Consider the following 20,851-nt stretch of genomic DNA (forward strand, 5'->3'; position numbering starts at 1 on the left):
CATATTTGTGAAGATTATCACCTGTTTTACTTGAAGCCAGTGCAAATTTAAAAGCCAACACCTAAAAGTGGAGAGAAATTTGGTAGAAAGTTAGGAAAGGAAATGTTCTAATCAATCCCATTTCTCTCCTCACAATTCCATTTACCCCTTCATTTTTAATTCAGTAAAAATCCATTTTTCTAAAGTGACATGCGGTAGATATTAAGATCCAAGTAAGGTATGTTAAAAAAAATGGATAAATAGAAATGTGTCACACACAGTAATTGTATCAACACCTCACTGCCACATCAAACTGGGTTGTGCAGCAGTTTCAATTAGAAGGCAAAACGGTGCTCAGAGTGTTCAGCTGCAAAAAGTAGGTCTGCCTGCAAATGCTTCAAGCAATGATGCCTTTTACTGTAATGGCATACAGCTGTCCTCCTATCCTGTTGCATGATCCTAGGAAAAAATAATTGTGATTTAAGGAGTTGCAGGCATGTGCTCTGGCTTGTGTTCCTGTATGCTCTAAAGCATCTTTCTGCTTCCAGACTGAAAGAACCTCACAACACTTAACAATGCGATTCTGATCCTTCAATAGCAAAGGCTGTGTCGTTTCAGTAAATGGGACAACCTGTAGGGAGTATACCAAAGCAGAAGCTCCTCAGTAAATCGTAAAATGTGAAAAGCTCACTAAAATATTATCAAAATAAGAAACGCTTGTCAAAATTCACTCATTTACCATTCAGGCTTTGTACTATAAAAATGAATAAAATTGACATTTACCAAACAAAAGCTCAAATAGTTTATAATCTTTTCCGCAACATGGTCAGGACTGTATTCATATTCCCAAAATTATCAAGATTAAGAACATGTTATTTTCAGAATGTTTTCTAATGTCCAAGACACTAGAAATAATGCCTAGCATACAATTAAACCCTTTATTAATTGAATCTAATAAATCTAGAACAAGCATTCTACTACAGAGCATTCAAGTGTACACGCTGATCATCTTGTATGCAATTTACACTATTCAAGGGAAGAGCAAATCCATAGACAAGGATCCATAAACCACGGGTTGGCAACCTGCGGCTCTGGAGCTGCATGTGGCTCTTTCAGCCTTCTGTGGCTCCCTGTCGTCCTCCGCCATTTTCAGAGAGACACAGAGGCACTTGCACTTCCCCCCCCCGTGTAAAAAAGAGTGGCCTCACGCTGTTCTCCGACAAACTGACAAGCTTATTGGGTGGGGCTCCTGCGTTTGCTGCCTCTCCACAGGAAGCAGGAAACAGCAGAAAGCAGCAGCTCTCAAGGGCAGGAGAGCCAGCCCAATAAGAATGTGTGTCAGCTTGTTGGAGAACAGCGTGAAGCCAGCTTGTCAGGTGAGCAGATTGGAGAGAGGGAGGGGGGGGAGGGAAGGAAAAAGAGAGAGAGATGATGCACAGCAGCCTCTATTTCTTTTTAATTAAAATCTTCAATCAAGCTCCCCCCATGCACGCACGTGTTTTGCGGCTCCCAGTGGTTTTTCCCCACTGGGAAATGGGTCCAACTTTGAGTGTTTGAGGTTGCCAACCCCTGTTCTAAACCAATGCTGGAGAGCTTTATGGGCATTTCAGAAAAAAAAATCAGTGGGTTGGATTTGGAAGTCTTGTTTTTGCCAGGTAAAAATCCATGGAACGAGTTACTGGAACTTGTTACGTCACGACTGATTTCAGTGGGATTGAAATACCGTTAATTTCATTTCGATCTAATCCAGTCCCAGCACATACAAGGAAATGTCAGTTTGGGAATATGATTTTATTCTATTCTGAGAATCTCGTGACTTGAAGTAAAAGAAAACAAAGCCCTGACACAATGTAATACCTTTCAGAAAAAACAAAACAAAAATGTCTTAATGTTTACTGAACATATATTTAGTGGAACTATATAATCAATGATTTTGATCAACTGAACAATGATTAAAGAAGTTTATAATCTTTGTGATAATGAAATTATTTGGGTGTCACTGTATTTGAAGGTACTAATCAACATACGATAGAGTTTAGTATATAATTCAAATAAAAATATAGATAGTATATTTAATATTTTCAACAGTTTAAAAGCTGCAGTAATTTAACTGATAAAAATATGGACTTAAGTGTTTTGCACATTCCTCAATTCAAGTATTATTTTTTTTGAAGTAGTGAGTATAACAGGTAATAGCACCACTTTTACTGATACAGAGTAGGATTCTATATTTCACAATCTCCACGCATACCAGCAGTTCTTTCATCAAGATTACACAGAAAACAATAAAATAATTTATATGAATAAAAAATTAAATCAATACTAGTCTTAACATAAACACTCATTAAATAACCCCATGATTATCATTTTAATTTTTACACCAAATCAAGTACAAAATGAAAAATTATTTTTAAAAAGTGATAACTTGATTTTGTAATTTTTCCTTTCCTAATATTCAAACTTGATATAAGGAGTATCCATAAGCATAGAAACTGTTGTGATTTTCCATTCTTTCTTAAAGAGGTATAACATTTTAAAATTGGAGTTTTGAAATATTTAAAAATTAATTTCCAAATGGCAGATTAAAGGTCCCTATTGAAAATGGCCTTAAAGAAGTTAATTACTATTTAAAATTAATTAAAAATTAAACACCAATTTATTTCCACTGATGAATATTATATTTAGATGATAGATTATTAGATCAACTCTTAATAATTTGTAGTTCCTTGTGATCCAGTTTAGGTAGGTGGTAACTGAAAAAAAAAACAGCAAGAAATCTAAGCTACATAAAGGCATACTAAAATGGAGTTATAAAATATCTTTTTCCGCCATATGCATTTGTTTCAGTAGGGCTTTTAAGAGACTCTCATTTGATTATCACTTCCTACTTCTTACCCATTTCCTGTATGTGTAAACACATATGAAAGAAAAGATGTATTGATCAGTTGCCCTAGTGCTAAACCAATTGACCTCTCAAGCTACTTCAAAATAACAGAAGTTGCCATCTTTGGAAACTTAAATGATTACTTTTTTGATTTCTTGGCTTTTTTCAATATGTCACACTTTTTTCTATTTGGACGTCTGCATCTTTCATCAATGCTTGGTATACATTCATAATGCCAAACTTCATCCATCTTTTCAACAGGATAAACAGCTTCAACATAATGGCGGATGAGTCTCAGTCTGACAGGATCAAGCTGCTTTTTGTTACAAGCCCCTGAATGGTTGTATTGCAGTCTGAGGTTATCTGAAGTAAAAAGCTCTGGAAAAAGTCTTACTAAGAGTCTGGCAGCAAAGTTACCAACTGAAAGACTTTGTTGTACTATCTCTCTTACCTCTTTATCAGACAGCAAATATAGAGAAGGCACAGAAAAGTCTGGTGGAGGAACAATAAGTTCCTCAAGTGGTATCTTGCAAAAATCTTTGTTGCTTCTTTCTGGAGGCAATGGTGGTCCTTCAAATTCCTCTTTAAATCGTTCTGGGTTTATTGCATAGGTCAGGAATTCTCTCCTCTCGGGTCCCGGCACGTGGACTTTTCGCTGCAATTGGTAGGTGCGTCTCTGTTCAGTATCTCTCCGACGACATCTTTCATCCAGTTTCCCAACAAATTCCAGTGTCCATACTCTATCATTCTTCGCTCTTGGATACAGCATTTGCACATAGTGTCGAATCAATTTAATTCTAATAGGATCAAGTTGTTTTTTGCCTAGTGAGCCACTGCAATTGTATTGCTTCCTTAAGTTTTCAGGAGTAAACAATTCAGGAAATAAGTGAACTAGCAACCGAGAAGCAAAATTACCTATAGATAAGCTACTTTCATATATATTCTTAAGCTGCTCCTTACTTAACAGATAATCTGAGACAGGAACATCAAAATCAGGGGAAGGGATATCAAGTTTATCAAAATCTATGGGCACAAGCCAAATCTTTTTTGATCTTCTACCTGGTCTTTCATATTCAAAATTATCTTCTACTTTTATAACTGACACATCATCAGGCAAACTTGAAGAATCATAGCAGTCATCTCTTATCTGTTCATTCTCACTGTCATCCATATACATGCTTTCCAGTTCATCATTTATTCGCTGAACACAATGCTGTAACCAAGCCTTTCTCTCCTGCATAGCAGGAAAGTAAATCTCTGTGTATCTGCGGATTACCTGAAGTCGCTGAGGATCAAGTTCTTGTTTTCCACACTCTCCGTAACAGCTGTATCTTTCAGCCAATTTTCTGTGATCAAAGAGTTCTGGAAACAATCTGTGTAGCAAAAATACACAAAATTCTCCAGGAGAAGATGCTTCATCTAAAAATTCATTTATATCCTGGGCATCAAATACCCATTCTGAGGCAACAGAAGTATTTCTATCAATAGGTAGAACTTCTTCATCATCCTTATCATTTATATGATCAGACTCATAAAAACTGGAGGATTGTATATCTGACTGACCATTTTCCATATCTCTCTGAGCCCAAAAACTATTGAAAAAGTCATTGACCTGAGGCAAACATTCTGCTTGCCAAACAGCAGGATTTTTCACAGATGGATAACAGACTTCCACATAATTTCGGATGAGCTGCAGATGAAGTGATTCAAGTTTCTTTTTGTTAAGATAACCACACGTGGTGCAGGCCTTACTTAATTCATCCTCACTAAAAAGTTCTGGAAAAAGTTGCACAAGTAATCGGCAAGCTAGATCACCACCTGATGTACTTTGATCCATAATCTGTTTGAGTTCTGAGGCAGTCAGCTGATACTCAGGAGGTGGCTTGAATTCTGCAACAGCATCTATTGGACTGACATGTTTCTTAATTCTACTGACTTCTAGTGATAGCAGATCTACTTTGCTATGCAGTTGAGTCATGTTAGAATTTAATGTATTCAGTGTATAAAACATTTTTTGTATTAAAGAATAGATATTTGAATCGGATTCGGCAGTAATATTGCTTGATTCTCTTTTCCGCTGCTCATTCAAAGTCCTAAGATTGGAGGGACTGCTAGGATTAATCTTTTCAAATAACTCAAAGGTGGTAAACTGTTCTGTTCCTGGCAAAGTCTTCTTCTCTGTAATTTTGTGAGAGATCCCATAAAGAGGTTTCTTATATGAAGGCATAACTGTGTTATTCAATGTTTCTTCACAAATCCATGTTAGACTGGAATTTTTGCTCTTGCTTGGCTGTTCAACATCTTCCTGAGTAGGCAATCCATCTCTACATCTCAAGTTTGAGGTCTGATCCTTTCAATAAACAAACAGGTCATTAGTTTATAATACTTTTGAATAAGTTCTTAACTTGTCCTTAAGGAACAAGTAATACATTGTCCGAATTTAAACAAGGCATTGATTTCATCTAATTTGTCATAAGGTCAGTTGTAGATTAGGTTAGTTGAACTTAGTTCTCTAAAAGTCAGTAACATGCCATTAAATCATAAATTATTATATCTATTGACTAAGTGCAACTAAATTAATCTTAATTTAACTAGCATTAACCAAACATTAGAATATTATTTTAGCAGTCATTTGTTACAGCTTACGATTTAGATCAGAAAATAATCCTGAATGTAAATTGATATTCAAAATATACAACAAAATAAATTACTTGACAGAATAACAAAAGAAGCCTATATTAAAATCCCATGTAATATTGCTTCTCTATCTTGTTAACCTAGGATTGCCAGCTACAGGTAAAACAGATTCCCAAGAAATTTTCCTCCAATAAATATATCTAGGAGACACTTGCATATCTGTCCATAAATGCACGCTTGTTTACACTTGCTGATCTGAGGTAGTAGTTCAAAAACTATAAGGACCAAGGAAAAAAATTGATATAAATACCATTAATACTTATGAATTCAATGAAATGTCCACAAAATATTAGAATTGACAATGAAAATATTGAAGTGATAGATAACTACTGTCTTTTAGGATCAATCATCTTCAACAGAAAAAAGACTGTCACTGATAAGATCATCTGGAGCAGGAGGCAGGCAGCGCAAACAGCGCAAGAGTTCAGGCACCCATTCTCTGCAAAAGAGGATCGGTACCCGAACCTGTGCGACATTATGGCACCCAGGAGCTTCCATTGACTCTCCTGTCCCTGAAAAGCAGAAACCGCGGCATAGAGGAGACAGATCTTTTCAAGGTAAGTCAGTCTGGTGAAGGCAAGAAGGGAGGGGGAAGCATGAGGTATGTTATTGGGTTGGGGAGGTCTTGGGGGCCTGTTCCATCACTAGGTCCTCCATTGCCTTCCCCACCCTGAGATATCTCATGTGCACTTAACGAGCCCCGGGTGTCTTAACAAGCAGGGAGCGATCTTGTTCAAGGTACGAGATTCACTCCCATGAATTTTCAAGTTACGAATGGAATGGGCAGGCTCCATTACATTTGTAACTCGAGGACTACCTGTATTCAGTAAGGACTTCCATCCTATAATTTGCATTAGTCCTTACATTTCAATTTCATTTTCAAAACATTCTAATTCACCAATGTTGGGGGAGGGAGAAGGAGCCCTTACCAGGCCCTAAGTTATCTTCTCTTAAATTTGTCTAAATATGCTACAGGTTGCAAAACAGGATACCTTGGCTTACTGCAGGTCTTCGAGTTAATAATCACAGTCCATCTGCTTTTCCTTTCCAGCCTGATCCTTTTAATTTTCTCCTTTCCTCTCAATCCTTCCTCCTTTCTTATTAATTATAAATCCCTCTGCAGGGTAATGATATGAGTTTTGTGCTCTCTAGACTTATTATGACCCAAAGTATGAAAAATTAGGGCCAAAGATTACGGCCAAAGTGACCTGTGTTTAAGGCTACCCACGAGCTCATTGGCAATTCTGAGCTATTCATTCTTTCTAGGCCTAACCTTCTCCAAAGGAAAAATGCTCTGTTAAATTTAAGTGGTCCTAATAGATTTGACTTTAAATACTTTTAGAACTTTTATATGTTCAACAATGTTTAAGGTTATTTTAATATTCAAAATTCTAATATTATCTTGATTGTGATTTAATTATTGGAAGTCATCCTGAGCATTGTGAGATAGTAGGAAAAAGTATACATCTAAATAAATTATGGTTGTATAAAACATTCAAAAGAATCGCATCATAAAATATATGCACAGAAGCAAAGCATTTTTTCTCCGAAGCATTAAAACCGCTCAATCCTCTGAAAGGCTTGTCACAGCTGATTCAAAGGTTTTCCTCAGTACCTGTGGAAGTGTTGCTTGAATACACCTAATATTGTCATCTTCATCATCATCTTTTTATTTTGAAGAAAAGGGATTTATATAATGCTCCCATGTACAATTTTACATACAACTACTGTGTAAGGTGGTTGGGCTGAGAGTGAGTACCTGACTCAAAATCACCCAGTTGGCTTTTACATCTAAGAGAGGACTAGAACTCACATCTCCTGGATTCTAGTCCAATACCATAACTACTATACCAGTCTAGCCTACATGCAGAATCAATTGAAAAAGCCATCAAAGCAGCAACATCAAGCCTTCTGGAGAGAACTATTTAATTGTTCAAGGAGAAACATGCTAACATGTTTCCCAAAGTGTTCTTTTTAAACAATCTGTCCCTCCCGTATATAAGACTCATTTGCTTGGATCCTAATATCAGCAGCAGAAAAAAATGTGACTTATTTTGAATCTGCTCTTTCAGAGTATTTTGTTTCACCCAACATCTGCAAGGCTAGGTTTTCTGCTGGAACAGAGAATATAAATGTAAGAATTCACAAAATTATTTCCTTTATTTATTTCCTTTAACCATTGGCATCCCCCATTCAATATAATGATTTTGACAAAGTCCTTCAATGAGTCTTCAAATCTAAGCCATTATGTATGATATAACAACTGAATTATTATGATGTCCAAATTGTTATCTATTTTTAAATAACTTCTGGTAAAGGAAATACAGGAAATGTCAAAGAAGCTGCGAATGGGCATAATGTATTAATGAAGACATCAAAATAATGCAAAATGCTTATATAAATTTGTACCTGATACACTTTATTTCTTGAATTTCTCCATCTATCATTAGTCATAATTCATACTAATATTTTGTATTTTTTGTGTGTCTTCACTAATTCAGTACACAACAGATTTCTATATTTTGCAAACACATTTTTGTCTCACAACATCAATATCAAATTGTAAAATGCAGAACATAAAAATATATGTGAATGTACACACTTTAAAATCTGATCTTATTTTTTTATTAACCTAATGCTTATTCAAATACTGCAAAGGCAAACATGCACTGAATATTCTATCTTAAAAAGACAAGGAAATAAGTATTATCGTCCCAGAAAGAATAGCTGAAATATTCCCATTTATTTTCATTGACCCAAGATTGTATATATATCAAGGCTCAATATATAAGAGCTATGATTAATATTTGAAGAGCAGTTGCACAAAACAATGTTAGATACTTTCTTAAACTCTGTATATTGATAAAACCTGTTTATTCTAATTTCAGCCATTCCTTTTACAGCATAATCTTCCTCCTTGGTCTGTCTCTATACATTTCTGTAACATCTTATGTGTTCCACGTAGTAGACTACTTACTTTGGCCTGAATTGGGGTTCTATCTATTAGGGCAACAACTGGCATATAAGAGCTGAACTTGTGTGTGTTCAGACTCAAAGGTACAATCTATCTCACGTGCGCTATTAAAATACCTATTGTAGACTCAATGGTCAGCAGGTTTAATACTTCCAATTGTTAATAATTTTCATTGCTATCTGACCAGGACAGTTGTTACTGTTCTCCGGGTCAGAAACTTCTAAGAAGGTTGCAAAATTCTTATAAATAACTATAGCAGTTAGAAACCATCAGGTTCCTTCCTCATGCTATTAATTGTTAGCTAGCTAATTAGGATTTTTTTGCAATTTAAATTTCCTTTTTGTAGGTAATGAATTGTACCTTATTGTGTTTGGTCTTAGATTGTAAATAAAATTTCAATTTGTGCCATTTTGCATATATTTTTGAAATATTTCTTCTGTGATATTTTGATCTGAAGTGCTTTTTTGGAAACATTTTACTTAGAAAACACAATATTTATATGAACAAACAATACTTGAATTTGAATACTCAGCTACAAATTATTCAAATATTATTTAAAATATGGATAGACAGACATATAAGTGCAGCTTTTCATTTTAAATTATATGGGAGTAGTGCACATTAAGGGGAAAGGGGAAATATTAAGGGGAAATATTGAAATATTTTCAGGTATATTACTTTAAAAATGTTAATTATGTAGATTTAGTTTTGAATGTTTTGAATATACAAAATCTGCTTTAATATAGTACACTTCATGTAAATAAATGTTATGTAATAATAGTTTAAAATCTCTTGTTTTGAATCTTGTCGTATGAATTTTTGAATATACTATTTATACGTTACTTCCATAATGCAAGATCTGAACTTCACAGCAAAAATTATTTCAATCTGGACAAATATATTTCACTGTTGATTTAAATGTATATTTATCAATAATCCCAGAAGGATAAAACAGTAAATTTAAGATGCTCTAAATAGCTCTATGTAAAAAGTTACCTCTTGTGTAATGCCTCTTTTTTTCACACTTGGCAGAATTTCTTTGTGGTTCCCTGAACCATCAAAGCAAAATGAGGTTCGTTTTCGCTTGTTGATGTCTTGTAGGCAAGTTATTAAACCATCCAGTGAATTTTTTTCAGGTCTTGAAATCACAGAGCAGTCTAGTGCTTCATCTTCTTTATCAGTTTCTCCTTTCATATTATTTTTAATACCTAATTTAAAGAAAAAGAGTAACAAAGGTATCACAGATAGGAAATTCATAAGCTACTGATTCCAGGCCCATGTTTTCATATGCTATATAGTGGATATAAGAAAATATAATGGATGGTGTTGGGTAAGATCAGCTTACTTAGATTTCCATGTCTTTGCTTTTTTGCCTTTAATTTTTTTTTGCTTTTCTGCATTTTGTATTATGTTGCTTATCCTGAAGAGAATAGCATGAAAATATTGTATACACTCATACATGTACTGGCTATAAAAAGTCTACACACCCTGGTTAAAATGCCAGATTTTTAAGATGCAAAATAACCAGACCAAGATAAATAACTTCAGAATTTTTTCCCTAATGTAACATATAAGCTGTACAATTCGACTGAAAAACAATCTGAAATCTTTTTTTTCAGGGGAAATAATAAAAATGTGCAATAACATATTTGCATGTGTGCACATCCTCTTATAAGTAGGGATGTTGCTGTGTTCAGAATTAGCCCATCACATGCAGACTGATGGTAAATAGTAGTCAGTACACACCTGCCATCAATTAAAGTTATTCTGATCAAGCCCATATAAAGTTCAGCTGTTTTATGTAAGCTGTACAATACAATTGAAAGACAAACTGAAATATTTTAGGGGCGGGAATAAAAATAAAAACCCTTAAAATAATGTGGTTGCACAGGTGTGTACTCCCTTCAACTAATACTTTAAAGCATCTTTTGATTTTATGACAGCATTCAGTCTTTTGGGTAGTAGCCTATCAGCATGGCACATCTTGCCTTTGGGATCTTTGTCTGCTCTTCCTTGCAAAAGCGCTCCAAATCATCTGTATGGGGACAACTTGGCACAGGTGACCAGGGGGAGAGCCAGGCACGCAGGCAGGTGTGCAGAGCAACAGTGTCTTCCCATTTTCAAACACCTCTGCCACCACTGCACTGAGCTCCAGGCCGTTCAGAGTTTAGGCCAGTGCAGTGGCGGTGGGGTGTGTGTGTGTGTGTGTGAAAATAGGATGCCTGGCTGCCACCACCTCCCCACTGCTCACTCCACCCACCGCAACCACACCTGAATGGTCCAAACATCACCACAACTGCTGAACAACCCAAACTCCAAACAGCTCAGAGCCTGGCATGTCAGCAGCAGTGGGGTGTATAAAAATGGGATGCACCTGGCCGTTGCCTCCCCACCTGTCCCAGCCACCTCCAAACAGCCTAAAATCCAAACAGCTAGGAGCTCGGAATGGCAGTGGCAGCAGCAGCAACAGCAGTAGCAGCAGCGGTGAGGGTGTGAAAATGGGAAGTCCCTGTCTTCCACAGCTCTGCGTTCTGCCTACCTGCTCGCTTGCCTGGCTCTCCCTCCAGTGGGAAGCTCCTGGCCGCCACTGCCACTATGTGCTCTGCCCACCCACTCACTCATTTGCCTGGCTCTCCGGCCACCTGTGGCAAGTTGTGCCTGTGGTGAACTGACCATGTTGAGTTGTCCTGTGGATATTTGGCAGCAGTGAGTTGGCAGAGGCAACTTGGCAGTGGCAATCTGACAATGAGTTGTCCCATTCCAGGAGGAGTCACATCCACTAGCCTTGCCCTACCAGCCTGCATAATCACATTCGGATCTTGGACCTCCAGGGTTTGCTTCATCTGAAGCCTGAAACAATAAAAATGTCTGATTTTTGCCAAAAAAATGTTTGATTTTTTGCCAAAAAAATGAGTGCATCCAAAATGTTTTAGTAGAACGTCTGGAATGTGAATTTTGTTCCAAGTTTGAAACAAAATATATAGTATTTTCAATTTCATGCAGATCCCATACTATAGAGAAGGCTATGAATTAATTATGGTATACTATATAGCCTCAACTTGTCTGAAAAACAACTAGGAGGCCTATTCCTTCTTTTCAAACCCTATCCTTTCCTCTAGGCCCTGACTGCCCCCTCCCCAGCTTCAGGGAGCTCCCATCCATATTCAATATATTGTGCTAATAATAATGGAAAAGGCAGGGATCACTGGTGGAAAAGGAAAAAAAAATCTAACATTTCAACTTCAAAAATTGCAACCTTCCTCTAAAACTACTCCCACACCAGCTACAATCAGGCTTTAAATCACTTTCCTATGACCAAGATTAAAATGAATATGCAAATACTAATTATGAATTCAGTTTCTTGCTTATAAATGTATGCTAGAAGTTATATATCTATAGTAAGATGCTGTTGCCATCTGAAATATGGTTTTACCTATGTGGGGTCATGACCTTCCACAAATGCCTGTCTGGACTCACTTTGACACTCAGATGGAAAACATTTTTTACATTTGCCATCAGGCATATTTCATATTGCTAATATCGGAGATTAGAATGATTAAGATTTTGCCAAGGAACCAATTAACCTTCCAATCATAATTTTGCCAATACTTTCCCACAATAAAAGTATTTGGTTATCATCTATTTTATTTAGAACTGAACATGCATAAAATCTCCATGTACAAAATATGTTAGAAAAAGGTACAAAATGTACAAAATATGTTAGAAAAATAAAAAACATTAATAGGAGAGTCAAAAAATAACATTTATACATTAAAATGCCCAATTCATTTGTTACAATACTTATATCGAAATAAATATTGGCTTTGGATACATAAATATTATAATTTGATAATGAAATATATTTAAAAAGCAGTACCGTCAGTATTATCTTCATCATCAAACAATTCAGCTGAATTCATATTCTGTTCCTCTACATTATTAGAACAAGAAAAAAAAAAGAAGATGAAACATAAGCACAATATAATCCATGACCCAAATGTAGCATTTCTGGTGCATAGGTAATATGTACATCAAGTTGTAGGCCATACTTAAGTTTTAGGCAACAATGCATATATTGTAATTTTATACAAGGGCAACATTTACTTCTGTTTTTTGGGTAGACTAGCATAAAATATATTGGCTGAGTCATGAATTAATATTATTAAGAATGTAAAGAATTACAATAGTATCAGATTTCATCAAAGCTGTATGAAATAAGCATGTTGGTTCTTTAAGAGACTAGCAACACAGATCCTCCTAATCTAAGGAAAATACATTAATTATATATGTATTCATGACAGACTTGGATCCAACTGAGTCTTCCTGTGAATGAGACTTCTTCCATTAAAGTCATTTCAGTTAAATCAATTTTCCACAATAGAAGTTAGTGGGGTGGGGGAAAGATATCTTCTCTTTTTTTTCCTGTCCTACTTCTCATTTCATTACAAGAGTATCAAGCTTTTTAGAGTAGATTTTAAATAAAGACAAAGGAGATTTGCAGCAATTATTTCCATAAAAAGAATTCTGCATTCAAGAAACTAACATTGGATTGGAAATCTTAGGGATACATTTGATCTATTAAATTCCTTTGGAACAATTAGTTCATTGTCAGAAAAAGAATGATCTTATGTGCATTCTAATTGCTTAGGCTGCCATCCTATGCATCCTACCTATTGAGATAATTTTTTTTCAATATCAGAAAGAAACAAAACAAGTGTGCAATAGAAATAGTCTGTGGCTAGGCACCTTCCAATCTTCTGGAACTGCTTTAAGTGCATTCTTTTTCCTTTATTACAATATAAAATAACATCCCTTTATGTGTGTTTTAAATAAACAGGGAGGGAAACAGTTGCAAATATCCCCTTCTTTTTTCCTAGTAAGGAAAATCATATGTCTGATATCAAATAATCAATGGGAAGTCTTTGCCTATTCAATGACTATGAGCTTATTGTGCATGAAGGTATATATATTTGACATTGCTTTGACACTAAATAAGCATTTTCCAAATTTATTCCAATAGAGGGGAACAGTCAGTTGAAATGGCACCAGGATTTGACATATCTGTTAATGGAAATAGGCTAAAACATTCTCTAGAGTCCTATGTGACATAACATAGACCAGGTAGTTTATCTAAATGCACACCCATTTGGCTGTTAAACCAATTTTTCAGAACTCTCAACTGTTTTCCTCTACAAAATAATTATTTTTTTTAAAAAAAAGTTAGGTTCATTCATGAATGATTCCTTGTCTTTCTCAAGCTTTATTTAGGTGATCAGGCTTCCATTCATGAGAAACAAAAGTGTATGGTGTGCACAAAGAATCTGTGTTTTCCCTCCTGGTCTACACGCACATACACTGTTCCAGTCCATTTTTATTCTTCAATTTCACCTATTCAGTTGAATGGTCTTGAAGGGAGATTTTAGGTACATTGATTATAGTACCAATGTACAAAACAGCAAAATGGTAATTAAAACTATGATTTTAGAAAGTTACAAATGAATAAGGAACCAGATCAACTTGAAATAATATTATGGAATTAATTATGAAAAATACTTCCTATGGAAACATTCTTTTCCTTTGAATTTTTTAAAAAAACATATAGTAATCCTCACATAATATGGGTCATATTATGACAATTTGAAGTTATGGCGGCCATGGAATGGGTGCTTTTTGGTCCATTAAGATCATGCTAATCCCCTACCATCAAATGACTATATGTCAGCCAGTCAACTTTATGACCAGTCACAGTATTCCAATCATGTGACTGTGATTCATGATGGATTTTTGCAGGGTTCTGGCAAAAAATGCCCATGAATGGGCATGCTTAACAAATGTAGTGTTTGCTTAACAACTAAAGCATTCACTTAACAACCAAAGTGTTTGCTTAACAACAGCTGCAAAAAATGATGGAAAATTACTTCTGATTATGGGATTGTCTAGATTTATGACTATAATTACTTATGACAGTAATTCAGGCTCAATTACTGTCATAAGTAAAGGACTACCTGTAATAAAGTAAGACTTTAAAAATTGAACACTAGAGGGAACTAGAAAGATCTAAAGATTACAATTAAAGGAGAAGAACACTTAAATTCAACTTACAGTTACAGAATGAAGCAAAATATCTTAAGACTGGACATAGTGAAGGATATTTTTAAACAAGTGACCCAAAAGTTAATTTTAATAGTGTCTGCATCTATAGATAGACTGTGTCTAAAAGATGTTATCGAAGAGGAACAAGTTCTACTTGACAAGATCAAGACTAAGTTTAAAGTGGATTTTAATATAACAGCTATCACAGTGACATGGAAAAATATATTATATTAGATACACAAAAGAAATCAGCGGATGTCTTTACACACACTTACACACACACACACACACACACACACACACAAACCCCCAAAAGACTGGCCTGGATAATTTTCCTATACTGGATTTACAAAAGAGGCTTGTTAAAGTTTTGAAGAATTTTGTGAAAAGGGACAAAGAAAAATGAAAAGAAATCAAATTCTAGGTCATTTGAGCAGACTAGAGTATGATTTACTAGAAAAAAATATATAAAGTTGGTTTATTTGATCAAGGCTATTACAGGTAATCCTTGATTTATGATAATTGACCCTAAAATTTATGTTGCTAAATGAGAGAGTTATGTGATTTTTGCCTCATTTTGCGACCTTTGTTGCCACTGTTGTTAAGGGAATAACTGCAACTGTTAAGTTAGCAAAATGGTTGTAAAGTGAATTTGGCTTCCCATTGACTTTGCTTCTTAGAATGTCGCAAGAGGTCAACACATGACCCTGGGGCACTGGAACCATCATAAATATGAGCTACTGTAGTTCCCAAGCATCTGAATTTTGATCATGTGACCATGGAGATGCTGGAGCAGTCATGTGAAAAACAGTCATAAGTCAATTTTTCAGTGCCTTTGTAACTTCAGTCACTAAACAAATGGTTGTAAGCCAACAAAAGTCCATGAAAGTTATCAGAGATAGCAACATACTCCCATGTAACACCTCTACTCCGCGAGCTGCATTGGCTTCCGGTTGCCCTCCGGGTGAGATTCAAGGTGCTGGTGATGACCTATAAAGCCCTAAATGGCTTGGGTCCGGGATATCTGAGGGAACACCTGCTGCCGGCATCAAGCTCCCTTCGTCCAGTGCGCTCACACAGGGAGGGTCTTCTCAGGGTGCCGCCGGTAAAGGACTGCCGGCGGATGACACCCAGGGGGAGGGCCTTCTCTGTGGGTGCGCCTGCCCTCTGGAACCAGCTGCCCGTGGAGCTTAGGACTGCCCCTGACCTTTGTTCATTCCGCCGGGACCTGAAGACCTGGCTCTTTGAGCTCTCTGGCCCAGGCTGAGAATTTTTAACTGGGTTTTTTTATTTTTTAGGGATAATGTAATCTTTTTTAAATTGTTTTTAACTTTTGTATTGGTTTGGTTTTAAATACCCTGTAAACCGCCCTGAGTCCTTCGGGAAAGGGCAGTATATAAATCTAATAAAATAAATAAAAATAAACATATTTATACAAGTAGTACTCGGCAACAGTGAGAACTGGACACGGAACCACTGATTGGTTCAAAATTGGGAAAGGAGTCCGGCAAGGCTGTATACTGTCGCCCTGCCTGTTTAACTTATATGCAGAGCACATCATGAGAAAGGCAGGGCTAGATGAATCAAAAGTTGGAATTATGATTGCTGGGAGAAATATCAACAACCAAAGATATGCAGATGATATCACTCTAATGGCAGAAAGTGAAGAAGAACTAAAGAGCCTCTTGTTGCGGGTGAAGAAGGAGAGTGCAAAAGTTGGGTTGAAACTTAACATTAACCAAGATCATGGTATCCGGCCCTCTCAATTCCTGGCAAATAGATGGGGAAGAAATGGAGGTAGTGACAGATTTTATTTTCCTGGGCTCCAAGATCACTGCAGATGGGGACTGTAGCCAAGAAATTAAAAGACGCTTGCTCCTTGGGCGGAAAGCCATGGCAAATCCAGACAGCACACTAAAAAGCAGAGACATCACCCTGTCAACAAAAGTGCGTATAGTCAAGGCTACGGTCTTCCCAGTTGCAATATATGGCTGTGAAAGTTGGACCATAAGAAAGGCTGAGCGCCAAAGAATTGAGGCCTTTGAACTATGGTGCTGGAGAAGACTCCTGCGAGTCCCTTGGACTGCAAGGCGATCAAAGTGGTCAGTCCTAGAGGAGATCAACCCTGACTGCTCTTTAGAAGGCCAGATCCTGAAGTTGAAACTCAAATACTTTGGCCACCTAATGAGAAGGAAGGACTCACTGGAGAAGAGCCTAATGCTGGGAAAGATTGAGGGCAAGAGAAGAAGGGGACGACAGAGAATGAGGTGGCTGGATGGAGTTACTGAAGCAGTAGGCGTGAGCTTAAAGGAACTCCAGAAGATGGTAGAGGACAGGAAGGCCTGTAGGAATGTTGTCCATGGGGTCGCGATGGATAGGACACGACTTCGCAACTAACAACAAAAATATTATAAATTGCTAAAACTCTTTGATAAACTTGTACAGCAAGCAATTATGCCTGCAATCCTATTTATGCTTACATTGATATAGATGCTGATATAGATGCTGTCATTTATAAAGAAGCCTATCATTAGCCAGTTTGCATTACCCAAAATCTCTTCTATATTCTTATACTGTCACTGTTGCTACAATATACTACTACTACAGAACTATAACTTACTTTTAGAATAATAAAGATAAGTATAAATAATAAAGTATGAGAGGACAAGAAGGAAAAACCCAACTGTCTTAGGTATTACTTGCCCTGCCACTCCAGTTACCATACCACTGCCATTTACCTGAATAGGGGATGCTTATGAACATTAGCTGCTACAATAAAGGAATTCCCAAGTAGCTTGAGTCTCTTAGGTGTGTACCCCACAGAATTAAAAACATCATTCTCTCCACTAGTGATAATGATAGCTACTGTGTGCCTATCTGATCACCAAATGAAATGGCAATTGCAAGAAGGAGTCACATTCACTTGCTTAGTCTATCCCTGCACAACAAAAGCAAGCAAATGAAGATACTTTTTTTGCCATATGAAATTTTTATGGCTTCCTAAGGAATTAAAATGTGTCCTACTCCTTGGAAAAGCTAATGAAGATCCCTCTTGGGAAGCCTCAAGCAACAACTCTTTTCTTCATCGTGTCATGTAAATCTAATCTCAGCCACAGCTAAAAAGCTTGCACCTGTTGAGCCGATAGTAAAAAGAATTCAGAACAGCAAGACTGATTAGGGGCAATTAACTAAAGGGGCAAATTGTCTGCCTATGTGCCACATGAAGCGTAGCATCTGAAAGTGGGTACAGGATACTCAACCCTCATTACTCTGTTCTGCCCTCAAGACAATGCACAGATGCTTCAGCAACTTGGAGGCTATGGGACACCAACTAAGCTTGTTCATTCATTTTTCTGTTCTCTGGAGCAGGGCTTTTCAACCAGTGGTACGGGTACCACCTGTGGTATATTGGCACCTGGCAGGTGGTACGCGACCATCCTAGAAAAGTGGTAGTGGGGAAGGGGAATGAGCTGAACCGGTGGCAGCACCGCACAAGCCTGAGCGAGAGATGGCTGGAGATGCAGGGCTGTCAGGGCTCAGCGGAAGCGCTAGGATCAGTGCCAGGCTCCAGCTGGAGCTCTGTGCTAATCCTGGTGCTTCTGCTGAGCCCAGAAGCAGCACCGATCAGCTGGAATGTTGCAGCATCTCCAGGGCCTTGTGATTTACATTCAGATGCTTGGCAACTGGTTCATATATATGACGGTTCCAGGGTCATGCGAAGTCACCAAAACCTGCTGCAACCACCCAGCAGATGGGGGGGGGGATAAAAACCAAACACCCCCACCCCACCCCAGTTGCGAATCCTCAACAGAAATGCTCACAATAATGAAAACCTCGGACAGGAGGAAGAGCGCCACCGGGTGGGCAGGCAGGCAAGCAGGTGTCTTGCTCGGCTGTGGCTTGGGGGGCACTTTTTTCAGTGCCATTGTAACTTCAAACAGTCAGTAAGTGAACTGTTGTAAGTTGAGGACTACCTGTACTTCATCACTTTTTTTCCTTTTTTGGGGGGGGTGGGTCATCAAGTTTTTGACACACTGCTAGGCGACTGGTGGTACTCGGATGTTGCCATATCCTAAAAGCGGTACAATGGGTGAAAAGGTTGAAAAGCCCTGCTCTGGAGTCAGCAGCATCTCCAATTGACCCCACTGCTTCCAACCCTCCCTCCCAAGTCCCTATTTCTGCCAGCAGCACCATCTGCTGTATCCTTTCAGCAGGTTCTCCGTTATTGGATAGAACAGGCCCATTTGTCATAAAAGTTAGCCTCCAAGTCATGCCTCTGCTTGCTCCTCTGAGCTCCATGTCTACCTGGCTAGGCTCTCTACGCTTCTTCTTCTTCTTCTGTCTGTGGCCAAATCGACCATGGTGACTAAACCCAGCGCTAATCCCAAAAGAACCATCTAGGTTAGGAAATGGCCCGGTAAGATAAACTAAACTAGGAGCCTTGGTGGAGCAGTGGGCTAATGCCTCTTTAAGTAACACCAGCTGCCTGCAATTAGTGCAGGTTCGCGTCCCACCAGGCTCAAGGTTGACTCAGCCTTCCATCCTTCCGAGGTAGGTAAAATGAGGACCCAGATTGTTGGGGGCAATAAGCTGACTTTGTAATAATGCCGCTTGGGGGTGGGGGTGGGCGAAAGCCCTAATAAGCAGGCATATACATAGAATGAAGGCTATTGCTAAGCACATCGATTTGTGCTTTAGATTGTAAGCCGCCCTGAGTCTTCGGAGAAGGGCGGCGATATAAATGGGATTAAAATAAAAAAATAAAACTAAGCCAGGGGCGCCAAGACAATTCAGCACCCGCTCCCTTAACACGATTGCGAGACAGCGCTTCGGGTCACGTGGCTATTCTTTCTTCCCTCCCTCCCTCCCTCCCTCCCCCCCGCCCCCCGCCCATACCAAATGGCCGACGAGGGGGGACTTATTTCCTCTCCCTCGCAACTTGGGACCGGCAAGGCGAGAAACTTTTAAAAACTTAAATCGGCGACAGCGCTGCGGTCAGCAGAAGCAGCCCCGGTGCCAACCCCCAGGCCCCGCGAGCGATGGCAAAAAGAGGATTCCCGTTGCCAGCCGGGGAGGAGTTTCTAGGCAACGGGAACGGCGGAGGTGGGACTTGAAGCGACTGGAGAGAGGCGGCGGACTGGGGCCACGGCCGGGCTCGCTCGCTCGCTCCCTGCCCGCTGAAGCGCGTTTTCAAACCAGCCCTCCTAGCAAGCGGCGCCTCTCCTTCCCCGTCGCTGCGGCAGCTGCCACAAGGCTTGCCCCCCCTCCCGCTCCCCCGCCATTCCGCGGTAGCCCCCTCTGTGGGCAGCTGGAAGCCAAGCGAGAGGAGGGGGGAAAAAAAACTAGCCTTTCCTTCCGCCCTCCCTCCCGCTGACCGGCGGTGGTGTCGCCCGGGCTGCTCGGCCGCGCCGGTCGGAGAGCTCAGCCATGGCTCCCCCAGCCTCTCTGCGCCAGCCAGCAGGGGAAGACCGCCCCGACGCGCCTCTCTCTCCGACCCGCGGAGCGAGTCGTCCCGACAGCTCGCCGCAAATGAATAAGGCGCGGTGGCCGCCTCGGGGCCCGAGCTGAGAAAGTTGGGAGAGGGAAGGGGGGGCTTACCTGGCTCCGTCTTAGGCACTGTGGAAAAAAAGAAAAAGGAGGGTGGGGACACCTGGCTTCTCGGTCTCGGGTGGGTTTGTGTTTGGTTTGGTTTTTCTGAAAAGAAAAAAAAGAAAAAAAAGGAACGGCCGTGTCTGGTGTTTTTTTCCCCCCCCCGGCTTTCCCTCCCCCTTGGCGCTTTGTGTGTGTGTGTGTGTGTGTGTGTGGAGAGAGAGTGTGTGAGTGCGCGCGTGTATCTTGCGTGCGAGAGGGTCCGCGCGCTCCGCTCTCGCGTGACGTGACGGGACCGTGTGTCATTTCCGCACAAGGACACTGGGCCCCGAGGAACTGCTGCGGCCACCCGGGACACAGAATGTGCAGGGGAGGGAGGGGAGGGGAGGGGGGGGCGGGCTGGCTGGCTGACGAAGTCCAGGCATTGCCGCCGCCGCGCGCGCGCGTGCTCGAGAAAAAAGAATTCAGTGCCCTCTTCGGTTCCACACGCATGCACGGAACACCCCCCCTCCCTTCCCTTCCTCCCGCGTGCACTTTTGAGCCCCGCCCACGTCCCCGTGGTTATGAGCTGGTGGATAAAAGCCGTTAGGGACACGCTTCCACTCTCGTGTGCTCTTCCCTCTCCGCTCCCGCCC

At 39.4% G+C, this 20,851-nt stretch overlaps 1 protein-coding gene across 1 annotated transcript; it reads right to left on the bottom strand.

Moving 5' to 3' along the window:
- Positions 1 to 1,506: 1,506 nt before the first annotated feature.
- BEND3 (BEN domain containing 3) lies at positions 1,507 to 20,355 on the bottom strand. The gene is made up of 4 exons (XM_081315344.1): positions 20,226 to 20,355; positions 12,412 to 12,465; positions 9,531 to 9,742; positions 1,507 to 5,213 (listed from the first exon to the last, which is right to left on the bottom strand). Exons 2-4 carry the CDS (start codon positions 12,452 to 12,454, stop codon positions 3,003 to 3,005), a joined length of 2,466 nt encoding a protein of 821 aa, XP_081171470.1. The 5' UTR covers positions 12,455 to 12,465; positions 20,226 to 20,355; the 3' UTR covers positions 1,507 to 3,002.
- Between the last annotated feature and the right edge of the window lie 496 nt (positions 20,356 to 20,851).

Source organism: Vipera berus (assembly GCF_964194415.1).
Source record: "Vipera berus genome assembly, chromosome: 1".
NCBI lineage: Eukaryota > Metazoa > Chordata > Lepidosauria > Squamata > Viperidae > Vipera > Vipera berus.

Excerpts from the sequence above, each read along its gene's own strand:
- BEND3 (XM_081315344.1), bottom strand. The coding sequence starts at position 12,454 with ATGAATTCAGCTGAATTGTTTGATGATGAAGATAATACTGACG. Across the intron at positions 9,743-12,411 it reads TGATGAAGATAATACTGACG|GTATTAAAAATAATATGAAA; the intron begins GTACTGCTTTTT and ends TCTTTAAATTAG. Across the intron at positions 5,214-9,530 it reads AAAGAGGCATTACACAAGAG|GATCAGACCTCAAACTTGAG; the intron begins GTAACTTTTTAC and ends GTTTATTGAAAG.